Source organism: Eulemur rufifrons, chromosome 7, assembly GCF_041146395.1.
Source record: "Eulemur rufifrons isolate Redbay chromosome 7, OSU_ERuf_1, whole genome shotgun sequence".
NCBI classification, from domain to species: Eukaryota; Metazoa; Chordata; class Mammalia; order Primates; family Lemuridae; genus Eulemur; species Eulemur rufifrons.
The window spans coordinates 153,486,208-153,500,385 of record NC_090989.1 but is presented as its reverse complement, the minus strand read 5'-3'; the positions used below and the strand labels follow the sequence as shown (position 1 = coordinate 153,500,385).

General features: G+C 48.9%; 2 protein-coding genes across 8 annotated transcripts; one reads left to right on the top strand and one right to left on the bottom strand.

Moving 5' to 3' along the window:
* Positions 1-381: 381 nt before the first annotated feature.
* On the bottom strand, positions 382-4,210 carry TMA7 (translation machinery associated 7 homolog). Of its 2 annotated transcripts, none has more exons than XM_069473605.1 (4): positions 4,127-4,210; positions 3,982-4,037; positions 3,794-3,881; positions 382-727 (listed from the first exon to the last, which is right to left on the bottom strand). In XM_069473605.1, the coding sequence occupies exons 1-4, from the start codon at positions 4,140-4,142 to the stop codon at positions 699-701; spliced, it is 189 nt and encodes a 62-aa protein (XP_069329706.1). In that variant the 5' UTR covers positions 4,143-4,210; the 3' UTR covers positions 382-698. The 2 variants fall into 2 exon arrangements, with proteins under 2 accessions (XP_069329706.1, XP_069329705.1); XM_069473604.1 differs by having other exon boundaries at positions 382-733; positions 4,127-4,209.
* A 226-nt stretch (positions 4,211-4,436) lies between these two features.
* CCDC51 (coiled-coil domain containing 51) lies at positions 4,437-12,491 on the top strand. Of its 6 annotated transcripts, none has more exons than XM_069475634.1 (5): positions 5,000-5,084; positions 6,402-8,128; positions 9,833-10,155; positions 10,838-11,002; positions 11,527-12,491. In XM_069475634.1, the coding sequence occupies exons 3-5, from the start codon at positions 9,841-9,843 to the stop codon at positions 12,277-12,279; spliced, it is 1,233 nt and encodes a 410-aa protein (XP_069331735.1). In that variant the 5' UTR covers positions 5,000-5,084; positions 6,402-8,128; positions 9,833-9,840; the 3' UTR covers positions 12,280-12,491. The 6 variants fall into 6 exon arrangements, with proteins under 6 accessions (XP_069331737.1, XP_069331735.1, XP_069331736.1 ...); XM_069475635.1 differs by having other exon boundaries at positions 5,000-5,088; positions 6,402-6,616; XM_069475632.1 differs by having other exon boundaries at positions 5,000-5,088.
* The last annotated feature ends 1,687 nt before the right edge of the window (positions 12,492-14,178 follow it).

Below are 14,178 nucleotides of genomic sequence, written 5' to 3'. Positions count from 1 at the left end.
TGGGGTATAAGACATGGGAACCCAGCAAGGACCTTTCTGAAGCCCTAGTGGAAATGCAGTCCTGAGGGCTTTTGAGGGAGCCTGGTTCTTAGAGACTTTCAGGAACCTTTCTCCTTTCCCATTTTTTTCCTTAATAGTGCAGATCATTTGCCCAGACCCCTGCACAATAAAGTTCTTGGACAATAGCTGTCTGCTGGTTATGTGTCCCCGTGCCTGCACACAGCACACCCCTTACATGAACAAATGAACAATTCCATCAAAACATATGGCCACTTAGATATCATAATCAGAGAAAGGTGGGTTTTCTTCCCAAAGTGCAAATTCTTCCACTAACCTCAAGTATGGTATTCTGTTGGGTAAACAACCACACAAGAACAACAGCCTTTCAAATGAGTTGGTTTAATTCCAGGTGATACAGAATTTAGGGCGGAACAAAGAGCAGACTCCGGCAGGATTCTGGGCTGGTTTTACTTTAGTTCACAGCTAAGGTAGGAATGGCTGAGTAAAAACAGCTTAAGAGATGATGAGCCACTGTATGATTTTTTTTTTTTTTTTAACAAAAGTTTATTCTTAAATGTACAATAGGCTCCAAGACAACACTTCATTTTAGCTACAGGTGGCAAAAGATGTTATGGCAGGGAATACAGATGTTTAAATAGGAATCAAGGGTCATCATCGCCTCAGGCACATGGAACAGCTTACTTTTTGCCAGATTTCTTAATTCCACCTGTAGCTGTAAAAGTAAAAAAAAGTCATAGTTAGGGAAAAATACAGTTCTTATGGTAGAAGCCCCACAGGCCTGATGTGGATCCTAGTAAGGCTTGGCTTTTCCTTTTCTTTCTTTTTTTTTTTTTCTGACTCACTCTCTCTCTCTCTCCAAGGCTTGGCTTTTCTACTAGGTACCTGCTTTGACACAAGTGTGCACTGCAGCTTCACAGATCTTGTCTATTTCTAGGGAAAGGCAGAATGAAGATGAAGCAAGGGCACAAGCAATGGCTGTGCACTGGTCTGGATCTATGTTTGTGCACTTCACAGATTAGCTCATTTAAACCTCATGGCTATCGACCCATTTTACTGATAAGGAAGTCTTAGCTGTTCAAGGTTATAAGCTGGTATGTGATGAGCCAGGATTCCAACGTCGACGGTCTGACTACAAAGTCCGTATTCTTTTTTTTTTTTTTTGAGACAGAGTTTCACTCTCTTGCCTGGGCTAGAGTGCCATGGCATCAGCCTAGCTCACAGCAAGCTCAAACTCCTGGGCTCAAGCAATCCTCCCACCTCAGCCCCCCGGGTAGCTGGGACTACAGGCACTTGCCACCATGCCTGACTAATTTGTTTCTATTTTTAGTTGTTTGGCTAATTTCTTTCTATTTTTAGTAGAGACAGGGTCTCGCTCTTGCTCAGGCTGGTCTGGAACTCCTGAGCTCAAGCATTCCTTCTGCCTTGGCCTTCCAGAGTGCTAGGATTACAGGCGTGAGCCACCGCGCCCGGCCTGCAAAGTCCATATTCTTAACTGCCACATTACACTACACTATCTTCCATATTATGATCCTGGCATCTGGTATACTCAACATCTTTATTTTACCCAATTTATAAATGACAATATACACCCAATAGGTAATTTTAAGAAACAGCTGTAAAGAAGTGGGCAAGACATGAACAGAAACTTTTCATAAGAAGACTAAGGACCAAGAAACATGAAAAAATGTTCAATGTCTTTAATCATCAGGGAAATGCAAATCAAAACCACAATGAGATACCACCCAGCTCCAGTGGGAATGGTTTTTATCAAAAAAAATCCTAATACAACAAATGATGGAGTGGATGTGGAGAGAGAGGAACACTTATACTCTGTCAGTAGGACTGCAAACTAGTACAGCCTCTATGGAAAGTAGTATGGAGATACCACAAAGAACTAAAAGTAGAACTACCATTTGATCCAACAATCCCACTACTTGGTATTTACCCAAAGGAAAAAAAGGACATTTTATAAAAAAGACACCTGTACCTGAATGTTTATAGCAGCACAATTCATCATTGCGAAGATGTGGAAACAACCCAAGTGACCATCAGTGGGTTAATAAAATTTGGTATACATATACCATGGAGTACTACTCAGCCTTAAAAAAAATGGTGAACTAATACCTCTTGTATTAACCTAGATGGAACTGGAGACCATTGTTCTAAGTGAAGTATCACAAGAATGGAAAAATAAACACTGTAAGTACTCACCATTAAATTGGAAATAATCGAACAACACTTATGTGCACATATGGAAATAAAACTCATGGGAAATCAAGCAAGTGGGAGGGGGAGGAGGGGATGAGTAAATTCACACCTAATGGGTACAATGCACACTGTCTGGGTGACGGGTACACTTATAACTCTGACTTAAACTGTACAAAAGCGATTTACATAACCAAAACGTTTGTACCCCCCAAATACTCTGAAATTAAAAAAAAAAAAAGAAATAGCTGTAAAGTATGCTTATTATAGGAGTGAACATCCAGAAGAGCTGTAACAAAATAAACCTTAAAATATTAGATGACGCTAAATAAGAAACTAATAGTACAGGGCTTCACTAAGGAATGATCTTTTCCCTGTACATAATCACAGATTAACGGAAGGTGCAAGATACCTCACATCACTCCCCAAAGGAATCTCAATAGCTAGAATGGCAGTGCCATGTGGGTAAACAATAATGGATTAAACCCACTGGGAGAGAGGCCTCAAGAAGCCCTGGATGACACTCTCACCATGCTCAGTGTGGCCCACAATGCTCAAACAAAGCATAGGCAACTGTAGAAGAAATAATCACTAGTTTGACAAATGTAAAGCATTTTGGAAGTACATAAAGTATTTAGGATTGCCAGGCCTCAAAAATCTTTTGAAATGGAATCAATTTCTCTTACATAAAGGAAAAGAAGATGCAAAAGGGTGAGTTTGTAACAGTATATGGATGCCAAGGAGCCTGGACTTTGTCTTTTAGTCGGGGGACACCCAGAAGTGAAAAGACTCAGGATGCAAAAACATTTACCAGAGACAATATGAGCAGCAAATTTAAAAAAGTTATAAGTCAAATGATATTTAAGCAATAAGAAGCAGTGAAACACGAATTTGGGGCAAGACATTGTGAAAGATATTTAGAAATTTAACTGTATGGGCTGAGCATGGTGGCTCACGCCTGTAATCCTAGCACTCTGGGAGGCCGAGGTGGGTGGGTTGTTCGAGCTCAGGAGTTCGAGACTAGCCTGAGCAAGAGCGAGATCCCATCTCTACTAAAAAAAAATAGAAAGTAATTAGCTAGATAACTAAAAATGCATACATAAAAAAATTAGCCAGGCATGGTGGCGCATGCCTGTGGTCCCAGCTACTCGGGAGGCTGACACAGGAGGATTGCTTGAGCCCAGGAGTTTGAGGTTGCTGTGAGCTAGGCTGATGCCACAGCACTCTAGCCGGGGCAACAGAGTGAGACTCTGTCTCAGGAAAAAAAAAAAAAATTAATTGTATGAATCTGTGTGAGAGGCAAATTTTTTTGTGTTTCCATTTGTGCAGCTTCCTTAAAGAGGGGAATCCCACACTGCCTACGAGAGAGGGGACTTCGTTTCCAGTCCTGGTGCTGGCTCTCGCCCCTTCCCACTGCTGCAACTCCAAGACTGGCTAGGGCTGTCCACCGCAGCAGACACTAGGACCCGAGACCTCGAAGTTCAACAACGAGAAGGAAAGAGACACGTCCGGGCAACAGGTGCTCAGGGCATTTGTCTGGCTTGAGCGCCACTCAGCCCCTACTTACCTAGGGGGCCCTTCCCCGCGGCCTTCGCTTTTAACTCCTCGAGTTTCTTCTGCTCCTCTTTTTGTTTCTGCTTGAACGCCTTATCTTCCTAGAGAGAAGCAGAGCGGGTTCACTACAGGCTGGTCTCCCAGTCCCTCCGCGCCCGCCCTCACCTCCGCGCCCGCCCTCACCTCCGCGCCCGCCCTCACCTCGTCCATCTCCTTGGCCTGCTTCTTGGGCTGTTTCAGGGGCTTTTTCTTGCCACCTGTGGGCGAAACGTACACGGTTGGCCTGTCTCCGCCGCCCGGCCCCCGCCCCGCGGTCACCGCAGTCCCAGCCATCCGGCACACTTACCTTCGCGGCCGGACATGGCGCCGCCGCCCCTTCCCCAGACCCTGCCACCGGAAAAAAAGCTCTTCCTCCACCCCCTACTCCTATACCGCGACGCGAACCCGCTGATTGGCTCCTAGTCAGGAAGTTGAACTTCCACTACCGGAAGCGGCTCTCAGGGCGGGCACTGACGGGTCAGAGGTTAACTGAGTGACAGACGCTTGGTCGCGGTTGCTGCTTGGGTTCTGTAGGCGCGACCAGGTACGAAGCGGGAGGGTCGTTGTGCCAGGATAGAACCCAGAACCGCGGCTTGTGGGGGGATACTTAAGCGGAAGGCACCAGGTCTGTGACGGTGCGCTGGAAAAGCACTGCAGGTATAGGGAAGGGCAGGTGCAAAGGCCTTGAAGCTAACTGAGGAAAGCACAGCGTGGTTGGAGGGCGATGGGGGAGGTGGCAGAAGTGGGCGGGAGGTCGATCACCTGGTCTTAGAGCTTTGGAAGCCTCTGCAAGTTTAACATTTAAGAAATAAGAGTCAGTGAAACACGAATTAGGGGCAAGAAATTGTGGAAAATATTTGGAAACTTAACTGTATGAATCTGTGTCAGAGGTAAATTTTTGTGTTTCCATTTGTGGTCCTAGAGCTTTGGAAGCCACTGGAAGGAGTTTGGGTTTTATAATATAGTCAGGGGTGCAATTGTTTGCGAATTCTTTTTATTCAGCCAGTACATTTTTTGTTGAGTATGTAGGTAGTATTCTTTTTTTTTTTAATTTGAAAATTTTAGTTGTACAAATTTATGGAGTACAGTGTAATTTTGTTACATGGATATAGTGTATGGAAGTCAGGACTTTTATTGTATCCATTACTGGAATAACATACATTGTATCTGTTAAGTAATTTCTCATCATCTTTTTAGGTGGTATTCTAGACATTGGAGATACAGCAGTGAACAAAACTTCCTGCCTTAGCAGAGCCAACATTCTAGTGGGTGAGACAGACTATAAGCAAAGCGAATAGGTGACATACATGTTGCAGGTCACGTGATAGGTGTGTGGAGAAAAATAAAGCAGGGAACATGAGTAAGGAGTGCTAGGGTGGGGGTGGGATGGTGCTATGCTATAGGGTAGTCCAGAAATACCTCCCTAAGAGCTGATGTTTGAGCAGGACTTGAAGAAGGTGAGGAACCAAGCAGCACAGATAACCTAGTTATCCATGTGTTCCAGCAACATCAGGAAGGTCCATGTGAGTGGAGTGGAGTGGAGTCAGGAAAGGGAGACTAGTGGGAGATGAGGTCAGAGAGGAGTGAGTGCCAGGGGGTAGATTCTCTGTAGGCTATGGAAAAGCCTGTATTGTGTTTACTGTGAGAGAAATGGGGAACGATTTTAGGGTGTGAACAGGGAAAGACATGGTCTCACCTGTGTTTTGAAAGAACTACTGGCTGCTCTGTTGACAATAGATTGTAGGGGGCTGGAATAGAAGCAGGGAGACTCCTGTTGGGAGGCTCTTGGGATAATCCAGGCAAGAGATGGTCATTGGAACCACTTGGTAGCAGTGGCAGAAATAAGAAAAGGAAAGGGTTGGAAGCAGTGGCTCACATCTATAATCCTAGGTCTCTGGAAGGCCGAGGTGGGAGGATTGCTTGAGGTCAGGAGTTTGAGACCAGCCTAAGCAACAGCGAGACATCATCTCTACTAAAAATAGAAAAATAGAAAATAGAAAAATTAGCCAGGTGCAGTGGTGTGTGCCTGTAGTCCCAACTACTTGGGAAGCTGAGGCAGGAGGATCACTTCAGTCCAGGAGTTTGAGGTTGCAGTGAGCTATGATGATTCTGTGGCACTCTAGCTGGGAGAAGACTCTGTCTCAAAAAAAAAAAAAAAAAAAGAGGAGGAGGGATCCTGGATCTAGAAAGCCAGTGGCAATTGCTGATAGATTGAATGTGAGGTAGGAGAGAAAGTGAGAAGTCCGAGATGATGTGAAGTTTTTAGCCTGAGCATTTCGACTTGGGGTTGCTGTCAACCAAGATGGAGAAGGCTATGGGAAAAGCAGGTTTGGGAGGGGAAGATCCCCATTAGATTTTCAAGCAGAGATATGGATTGGGCAGTGTGATAAATGAGCCTGGAATCCTGAGGAGAGGTCTGGGCTGGAGAATTCTATTCCATTCTATTCCTCACCTCAGCCTTCTGAGTAAGTGGGACTATAGAGTCTCGCTATAACAATAACAGCTTTATTGATATATAATTTGCATATCATGCAACTCACCCATTCAATGTGTGCAACTTGGTGGTTTTTATATATTCACAGAGCTGTGCAACCACCACCACAATCAGTTTTAGAACATTTTCATAGGTGAATTTTAAAGCCACAGGATTGGATGAGAGCAGTCTGAGCACCGAGCCCCGGGGCACTACATTGTCCAGAAGTTAGGGAGATGAGTCTGGATTGGAAGCCAAGTGAAAATGGCATTTGAAGGAGAAGAGAGCTATCATGACACACAGGCTGCTGACAAGGCAAGTGAGGTGAGGACTGAGAACGTTGGGTTTATCAGTGTGAAGGTGACCTGGATAAGAGCAGTTCCAGTGGCATGCTGAGAGTGAAGGCCACATCAGAGAGGGTTAGAGAGAATGGGAGAAGAGGAGCAGAGACAGTGAGTTCAGACAGTCTATCAAGAAGTTTGGTTATAAAGAACAGCAGAGAAATGGGGCAGTTGCTGGAGAGGTGTCAGATAAATTACTGAGCAATGTCTAAGGAGGGGAGAAGATTTGGGACCTGGGACACAGGTTGATCTTCCCTAGGAGCATGGCTTTTTCATCCTGAGGACCACCAGAGAAGGTGGAAATGGGGTAGTTGGGAAGGTGTGGTGGGAGTTTGTGGAAGTTCTTTCCCAATGTTTTATTTTCTTGGTGAAAAATGAAGCAAACCATCGGGTGCAAGTGAGGATGAGGTACAGATGATGGAATTTAGGAAAGGGAAGTTGGTAGGAGACAACCATCTACATGGAGTGGGAGAATGGATTTGGAGAATGGAGTGGGAGATTCTGAACTCGGGTCTCAGGGCCCTGCTTCACGCCCTGTCCACCCTCTTTGCGTTTACTTTCCAGCTACACTGGCCACCTTTCAGCCTCTCTGCCTTTTCCCTTTGCCAGGAACATTCTTCCCCTTGCTGGTTGAGAGGCCTGTGCGGCATCTAAGTGGGGACGGCATGGGGGCTGAGAGACAGGCCTGTAGGGTGGGGTGGTGTGGTAGAGAGGGTGAGAGGAGGGATGACGAGAGTGGAGAAATGACTTGGGAGTTATTGATACATTCTCTTATGAAGTGAAGTCCCTGCTGTCACCAAGCTTATGTTCTAGTGGGGAGATGGGGACCACATAAATGAGGAACTGTGTGTCCAGGAGAAAAATAAAGCAGGTAAGATGGTCAGGGAGGGAGTGGTCAACAAAGCTTTACTGAGAGGTGACATTTGAGCAAAGACGTAGATGTCAGAGTGAGCAGAGTTTTGGAGGAAGAATAGTCTAGGTGGAGAAGATGACAGAGCTCAGTATGTCAGGGTGGCTGGAGTGGAGTATGGTGATAGAAGGAAGAGGAGGAGGGCTGAGAGGTACTGGGGCTTATTGGCCACTGCCAGGACCGGTGTTCATGCCAGGTGAGATGGGAGCTGTTGAGGGTTTTGAACAGAGGGATGTAATCTGACTTACATGTTAACAGCCTGTGGCTGCTGTGTGCAGAACAGGCTGTAGGGGGCAGAGGAGGAAGCCAAGATTGCATAGCCATAGCTGTCATCTTTGCCAGGAATGGGTGACCTTCCTGGGATCTAAGAATGGGCGCTGGTAGAGGAGAGACTGGCCAAGGAGGCTGAGCAGGTTGGAGGAAGCCGAGAGGGAGCAGTGGTTTCAGAAAGAGAGGGTGTTGAAAGCTGCAGAGAGATGGGAGAAGAAACCTGAGAAGCACCTGCTGGATCTAGCAAGGTGGAAGTTTTGAGGGGCCTCCAGGAGAGCAGCATCAGTCGTGGAGTGGGATCAAGAGAGAAGGAAGGTGAGGAGGTGATGCCAGCCGTGGCGGAGGGACACCTTTCTGCTGTGCTTGGTGGGGCTGCAGGGCTGTGTGCTTTGTTTGCTTTGATGAAGGATGTGTGTGCAGGGCTGTGTGCCGTGGGTACTAGCGTTGAGGCCTGGGAGACTGGCCCGACCGCTGGGGCATGGATGGTATGCACTCCCTTGGGCATGAAACCCAGCTTCATGAATGGTGCCCAGGGGTTCAGGTGTGGCACCAGCTTGGAAGCACTGTCATAGGGATGTCCCCTTTTGTAGTTCTCAGCTCAGGGCCATTTTGACCAGAAGGCATGTCCCTATCACCTTTGTTTTCAAGAGGGCCTGAGCTTCTCCAAAGATAGCTCCCAGAACAGCATGATGGGGAGGCTGGAATGTTATGGGCGGCTGGCTTTTTGTTCCACATCACCTTACTTCAGGAAGCTCTTTTCTATTCTGTACCTGGAGCTCCTCCAGTCTGTCTGCCTGTCCCTGCTCCTTCTGCTTTGCTTCCCTGCCCCCTGCACCCACCCCCAGCTTTTCTTTCTCTGGCCCGGTCAGTTGGCCACCAGGTGTCGCCCTGGCAGCCAGGATCAGTGCTTCAGGGCTTTGGAGTGTGGTTTGTCCATAGGAGGGTGCTGGTGGCCCAGCTTTTCCAGGGGAAAAGTAAGTCGCCTGGCCCCTCTTTGGGGGTCTTCAGAGCCACTGCTGCTCTCGGACTGAGGCAAGGCCTGACTCTGGATAATGGGAGAGTCCCTGTGCTGTTCAGGTAATGAGAAGTAGGGGTTGTTAGGGCCCAGACATCAAAGCGAGGTTGAAAAGGGAAAGATTATGCCACGTGGAAGCAGGTGATAGTTAAAAAAAAAAAAAAAAAGAAAGAAAAAGAAAAGGGAAAGATTAAAGAAACCTAATCCATTGAGCAGTGACAAAGGTTGGAGAGGAAGGAGAAAGCTTATGGAAGGCAGGAAATGTGAGATGGGAGTTAGTGACCTGGAAAGTCTGGGGGTGGAGGGCAGAAGGAGTAGGGCAGGTGTGAACCTAAGAAAAGTTGTCCTCTGTGGCGAAAGCAGTTCTTTTCCCCTGGAGGAAAAGAGGAAAGCTCCCAGAGGAAAGCTGAGAGTTTGCCTTGGGACACCAATGACCCGTGTCCTTTTGTTCTCACATACAGTTGAAACTCTGCTTTTCCAGTGCTGAGGTGGCCCCCAGGGTGTCTGGGAAGTTGGTTTTGAGGGTCGTTTACAGAAATGACCCGGGATCTTAATCTTTCCTGAACTCCTCCCCACAGTTCCACAACTTCCCAGGGAGTCTTTGTAAATCTTTGTGAGCCTTTGTCAGCATGGACACAACTTAGGCTTGAGAACTTTCTTTCATATCAGAAAACTGTGCACCAGGATTCTCATCCAAGTCACAGCAGAGAGACCTGAGGGATGTGGGGAGGTGGGTGGAATGAGAGAGTCTGATTGTGTGGCATGGGGAGGGAAGTGGAAGGCATGATACCCTACATAAGTTCTTCCCCAAATACGTTCCATTGTTGAGGACCACCCAGGGGAAAGCCTGACCACCCTCTTGCCACAGGGGCTGCAGTCTCTGGGCCCAACAGAGTGGTGCTCAGTTTAGATGATTTTAGTGGAAATTAGTCTTAGGCCTTGAACCTGACTTATGTCCAGCCTTTCTCCGTTATGAGCTGATCTGTCTGGCATCCCCCTCACAGATCTCCCGATGACAGGGTGCAGCCCTGTGTTTGCCATGCAGCACATCGTGGGTGGGTCCCACATACTGGTACGGAGGGGTCTCCTTGGAAGGGACCTCGTTATGATCAGGACTCTCTGCAGCCCAGGCCCCAGCCAGCCTGGAGAGAAAAGACCTGAAGAGGCGGCGGCCCTCGGGCTGTATCACCGCCTCCCAGTGGTGGCAAGAGCCCTGGGGCACAGCATTCAGCAACGAGCATCCTCCACAGCCAAGACTTGGTGGGACAGATATGAAGAGTTTGTCGGACTCAATGAAGTTCGAGAGGCCCAGGGAAATGTGACTGAGGTGAGGAGGGGAGCTGGGGAGGTTGGCCCTGCCCTCTGACTTGGGAAAGGTGGCTTGGTGGCCGCTGCCAAACAAGTCATTGGCCACATGGTGCTGGGAAGCCACATCCAGACTTTCCTTTTCTTTTCTTTTTTAAGACAGGGTCTTGCTCTGGAGGGCAGTGGCATCATCATAGTTCACTGCAGCCTCAAACTTCTGGGCTCAAGGGATCCCCCCACCTTAGCTGCTGTACCTCAGGGCATTGCACTCCAGCCTGGGCAACAGAGTGAGACCTTGTCTTAAAACAAACAAACACACACACACAACCTTAGTAATGCCTTTTGTGGTGTTATATGGCATAAATAAGGGAACACATGGGAAATAGTGTAAAAACATAGGTTCCTTACTGTGGTTTGTATCAGGCGGAGAATTGACTGGGTTTGGTGTGTGTATTGTTTGCTGTTTTCACGTTTCTCAGAGGCATGTTATTTCTACTTGAATGGATTAAAATCTGGTGATTCTGATGGGCGTGGCCTGGGGCCACACTTTGAGTACCACTGAGTGAGCCAGGAGTTTGTTTCCACCCTTTGTAGCTCACACCCCAGTGACCTCTTCTTAGCCACAACCTTGTTGGGAATGGAGCCAAGCCTGTGTGGGGGTGGAGAGAAGGGACAGACGGCCTCCTCCGTTGTTCTCTCTACAGGCAGAGAAAGTGTTCATGGTGGCTCGAGGGCTTGTCCGAGAGGCTCGAGAGGATTTGGAAGTTCAGCAGGCCAAGCTGAAGGAGGTGAGGGACCGCTTGGACCGTGTCTCCAGGGAGGACAATCAGTACTTGGAACTAGCTACTCTGGAGCACAGAATGCTGCAGGTAGGCACCTTGGGAGGCAGCCCTTTCTCACCTGGACAGTGACCTTGGCCTGGCAGATCATGGAGGGGCCAGGTGGGAACCCTGACCAGTCTGGTGGACAGAGGCCAAAAGCTCCTATGGAGGGACAGGGCCCCAGGCTTCCAGAGCCTGTCTGCCTACTTCCTCTTAGAGTACTGGAGTCAACAGTCCAGGGCACTATAGACTGGGACCTAGATTGCCAAGGAGGCAGTACCATGGAGGGGCTGGCCCAGGGAGTGCCAGACACTTTCCTTTCTATAGATACATTTTATAGACACCAGTGCACCTCTGGACAAACCCAAGACTGCTCAGGTGGGAAGATTATGCAGCTTACTTTGACCACTCCTGAATCCTTTGTTCCCCCCACCCAACCAGTTTTATGCTGCCTTCATTTGTTCAGCATGTGTTTATGGAACACATACTCTGTGCCAGGCACAAGGTGTAGTGGTGGTGGCTATGGCTGGAGGGCCACCTTGCACCCATGTAACATAGCTTTGCTTCTGTAGGAGGAGAAGAGGCTTCGCTTGGTTTATCTGCATGCAGAAGACTCTGAGCGAGAGAAATTCTCCCTCTTTTCTGCGGCTGTGCGGGAAAGTCACGAGAAGGAGCGCACAAGGGCTGAGAGGACCAAAAACTGGTCCCTCATTGGGTCAGTCCTAGGGGCCCTGATCGGTGTGGCTGGCTCCACCTATGTGAACCGTGTTCGGCTACAGGAGCTGAAGGCCTTACTCCTGGAGGCACAGAAGGGGCCTGTGAGTCTCCAGGAGGCCATTCGAGAGCAAGCATCTAGCTACTCCCTCCAGCAGAAGGACCTCCACGACCTCATGGTGGACCTGAGGAGCCTGGTGCATGCTGGGCCAGGGCAGGGCTCTGGGTCACCAGCAGGTACTGCCCCCACTGGAGACAGAGACACAGATGTCCTTTCAGCTGCCTTGAAAGAGCAGCTCAGTCATTCCAGGCAGGTCCAGTCATGTCTAGAAGGTTTACGAGAACAACTTGATGGCCTAGAAAAGACTTTCAGCCAAATGGCTTGGGAGGTTCAGCTTGCAAAGGCTCCACACACAGGCCTGGTGGAGCCAGCAGACAGGGCTCTGCCCAGCTCCTTGCTGGAACAGGGGAGCATGATGTTGGCACTGTCAGATACGGAGCAGAGGCTAGAAGCCCATGTCAACAGGAACACCATCTACAGCACTCTGCTCACTTGTGTGACATTTGTGGCCACACTGCCTGTGCTATACATGCTGTTCAGGGCCAGCTAGCCTCCTGGACCATCCTCCAGAGTGTAGATTTAGTTAGAGAATCCCAGCAGTGAGCTGAGCCTTTGGGGGCGCACACAACCTCAGCCTGAAGGAGCACCATCTATGTGGCTCACCAGCAGGCATACTTTGCTTTGTAGGCAATGTTCATTTATATTAATTATCAAAACTTTGTGCTAATGTCCAATTAAAATGTCTTAAGTTTTTATTTAAAACAATTTACTTCAGACTGAGTTTTGTCCCTTGGAAATTGAGATCCATGACTTGAAGATTGTGCCTTGAGTTAGCATCCGTGCCCCTTTGGTTCCTCTCACATCTCTTGGTCCTCTTTTCAGGACTGTTTTGAATATAGTCCTGAGGCCTGGATTTTGTTTTGGATTTCCTGGCCTGCCCTCTGCTTGTCTGACCTTCCTGTGTCAGATGGCCTGAGGGTTTCAGTGAGTGGAACCTAGCCTGCTGCCTGCTTATTGGTAACCATGGTTACTTTCCCTCTTCTGGATCACTTCTCTGTCATGGGGGAGAGGAGTGACCAGAGGAGAGTAGTGAAGAGAGATTGGGGGAATGGTTGATATGATAAATGTTGCTGGGGACAGAGCTGGGCATGGTGGCACACACCTATAGTCCCAATACTTGGGAGGCTGAGGCAGGAGGATCGCTTGAGCCCAGGAGTTCAAGTCTAGCCTGCTGCCTGCCCCTTCTTCTAGGCCGTTTCCCATGAAGCACCCTCCCTTCTTGGAGCCTGTGCTCAGACTTGGGCAGCAAGCATGGTGCAAGCGGCCCCCTGGGTTCTCTGACCCTCCGAGGACCTCATCCTTCAATTATCTGGTCACTCCATCCTTGGCTTGTAGTGGTTCCCCAGAACGGCATGGGATGGAATGACCTCTGCACTTAGTGTTCACACTCCTGATGGGGCAGGAGGCGCCATATCTGTGTACAGATAAGAGGGGTTGTGGGATTCAGATTCCTCTCTGGGGCAGGGTAGGTCCTGAAGGGTGTACACTTGAGTGAATGCATTTGGGGGAGGATTCCAGGCATGTGGAAAGGGCCCCCACAAGCTACAGAAACAGGAAAGCCAAGGTGGGTGAGTAACTGGGGGCAAACTGTCCTGGCTGAGGTGGTGACGGGTGTGGAGGAGTTGTGGGGCTTAAGACAGAGAATGAGGTGGAGGCCCTGGAGTGTCAGGTTGGGCCTCTGAGGTCAGGGGCCAGGGGGGAAGGAACTGGGGAGGGATGGCCATGCTGGTGCAGACCAGATGCCTGGACTCAGGTGTTAGAAGTGGAGGTGGAGGAAAAAAGGTGACCTGAGAGGTTGGGGAGGGAGAATTTGAAAGACACAGAGCCTGGAAGGTGAGAGTGACAGGAGACCCTTGGTAATGGGTGAGAGGTGGGAAGAGGGTGTCTGTAGTGTTAGCTCTTAGGGCAGTGGTCAATGTGGATGACCTCAACTTCCTGGTTGAGGCTTCCCCTAACCTGTGGAAGCCTTGGTAGCTTTCAGGTGATGTGTATTTTGCCTCCCAGGAAGCTGTGCCAATGGCCTTGAGCCAAAGTCCTCCATAAGTCATAATAGGATGGGCTGGGTCCCAGCTTCTGCATGTTTTGAGCATGCCAAAGTGTGAAGGGCCCCGCACAGGGCACAAATGGGCCTCAGGAGAGAACCCATCTGCCAAAGTTTCCTCTGCAGAAGGCCCAGGTGTTTGCCAGTGAGGGAGTCCAGACTTGCCAAGGCTTCTCAGCTTGATGTGGGTCCAGGTACAGGCCTGGGAAGAAAGGAAGGAAATGAGCCCTTGCTTGTGCACCCTGCAGTTGAGGTGCCCCGCTGTAACAGCCGGATTAGGTGGTATCAACCCCACTTGCCGGTGAGCAAATAGGCTTGGGGGGGAGGGTGTCAGATTACATGGTTTAG

Excerpts from the sequence above, each read along its gene's own strand:
- TMA7 (XM_069473604.1), bottom strand. Across the intron at positions 3,882-3,981 it reads AGGCCAAGGAGATGGACGAG|GAAGATAAGGCGTTCAAGCA; the intron begins GTGAGGGCGGGC and ends GCTTCTCTCTAG. Across the intron at positions 734-3,793 it reads CGCGGGGAAGGGCCCCCTAG|CTACAGGTGGAATTAAGAAA; the intron begins GTAAGTAGGGGC and ends TTACTTTTACAG.
- CCDC51 (XM_069475636.1), top strand. The coding sequence starts at position 9,841 with ATGACAGGGTGCAGCCCTGTGTTTGCCATGCAGCACATCGTGGGTGGG. Across the intron at positions 10,156-10,837 it reads CCCAGGGAAATGTGACTGAG|GCAGAGAAAGTGTTCATGGT; the intron begins GTGAGGAGGGGA and ends TTCTCTCTACAG. Across the intron at positions 11,003-11,526 it reads TGGAGCACAGAATGCTGCAG|GAGGAGAAGAGGCTTCGCTT; the intron begins GTAGGCACCTTG and ends TTGCTTCTGTAG.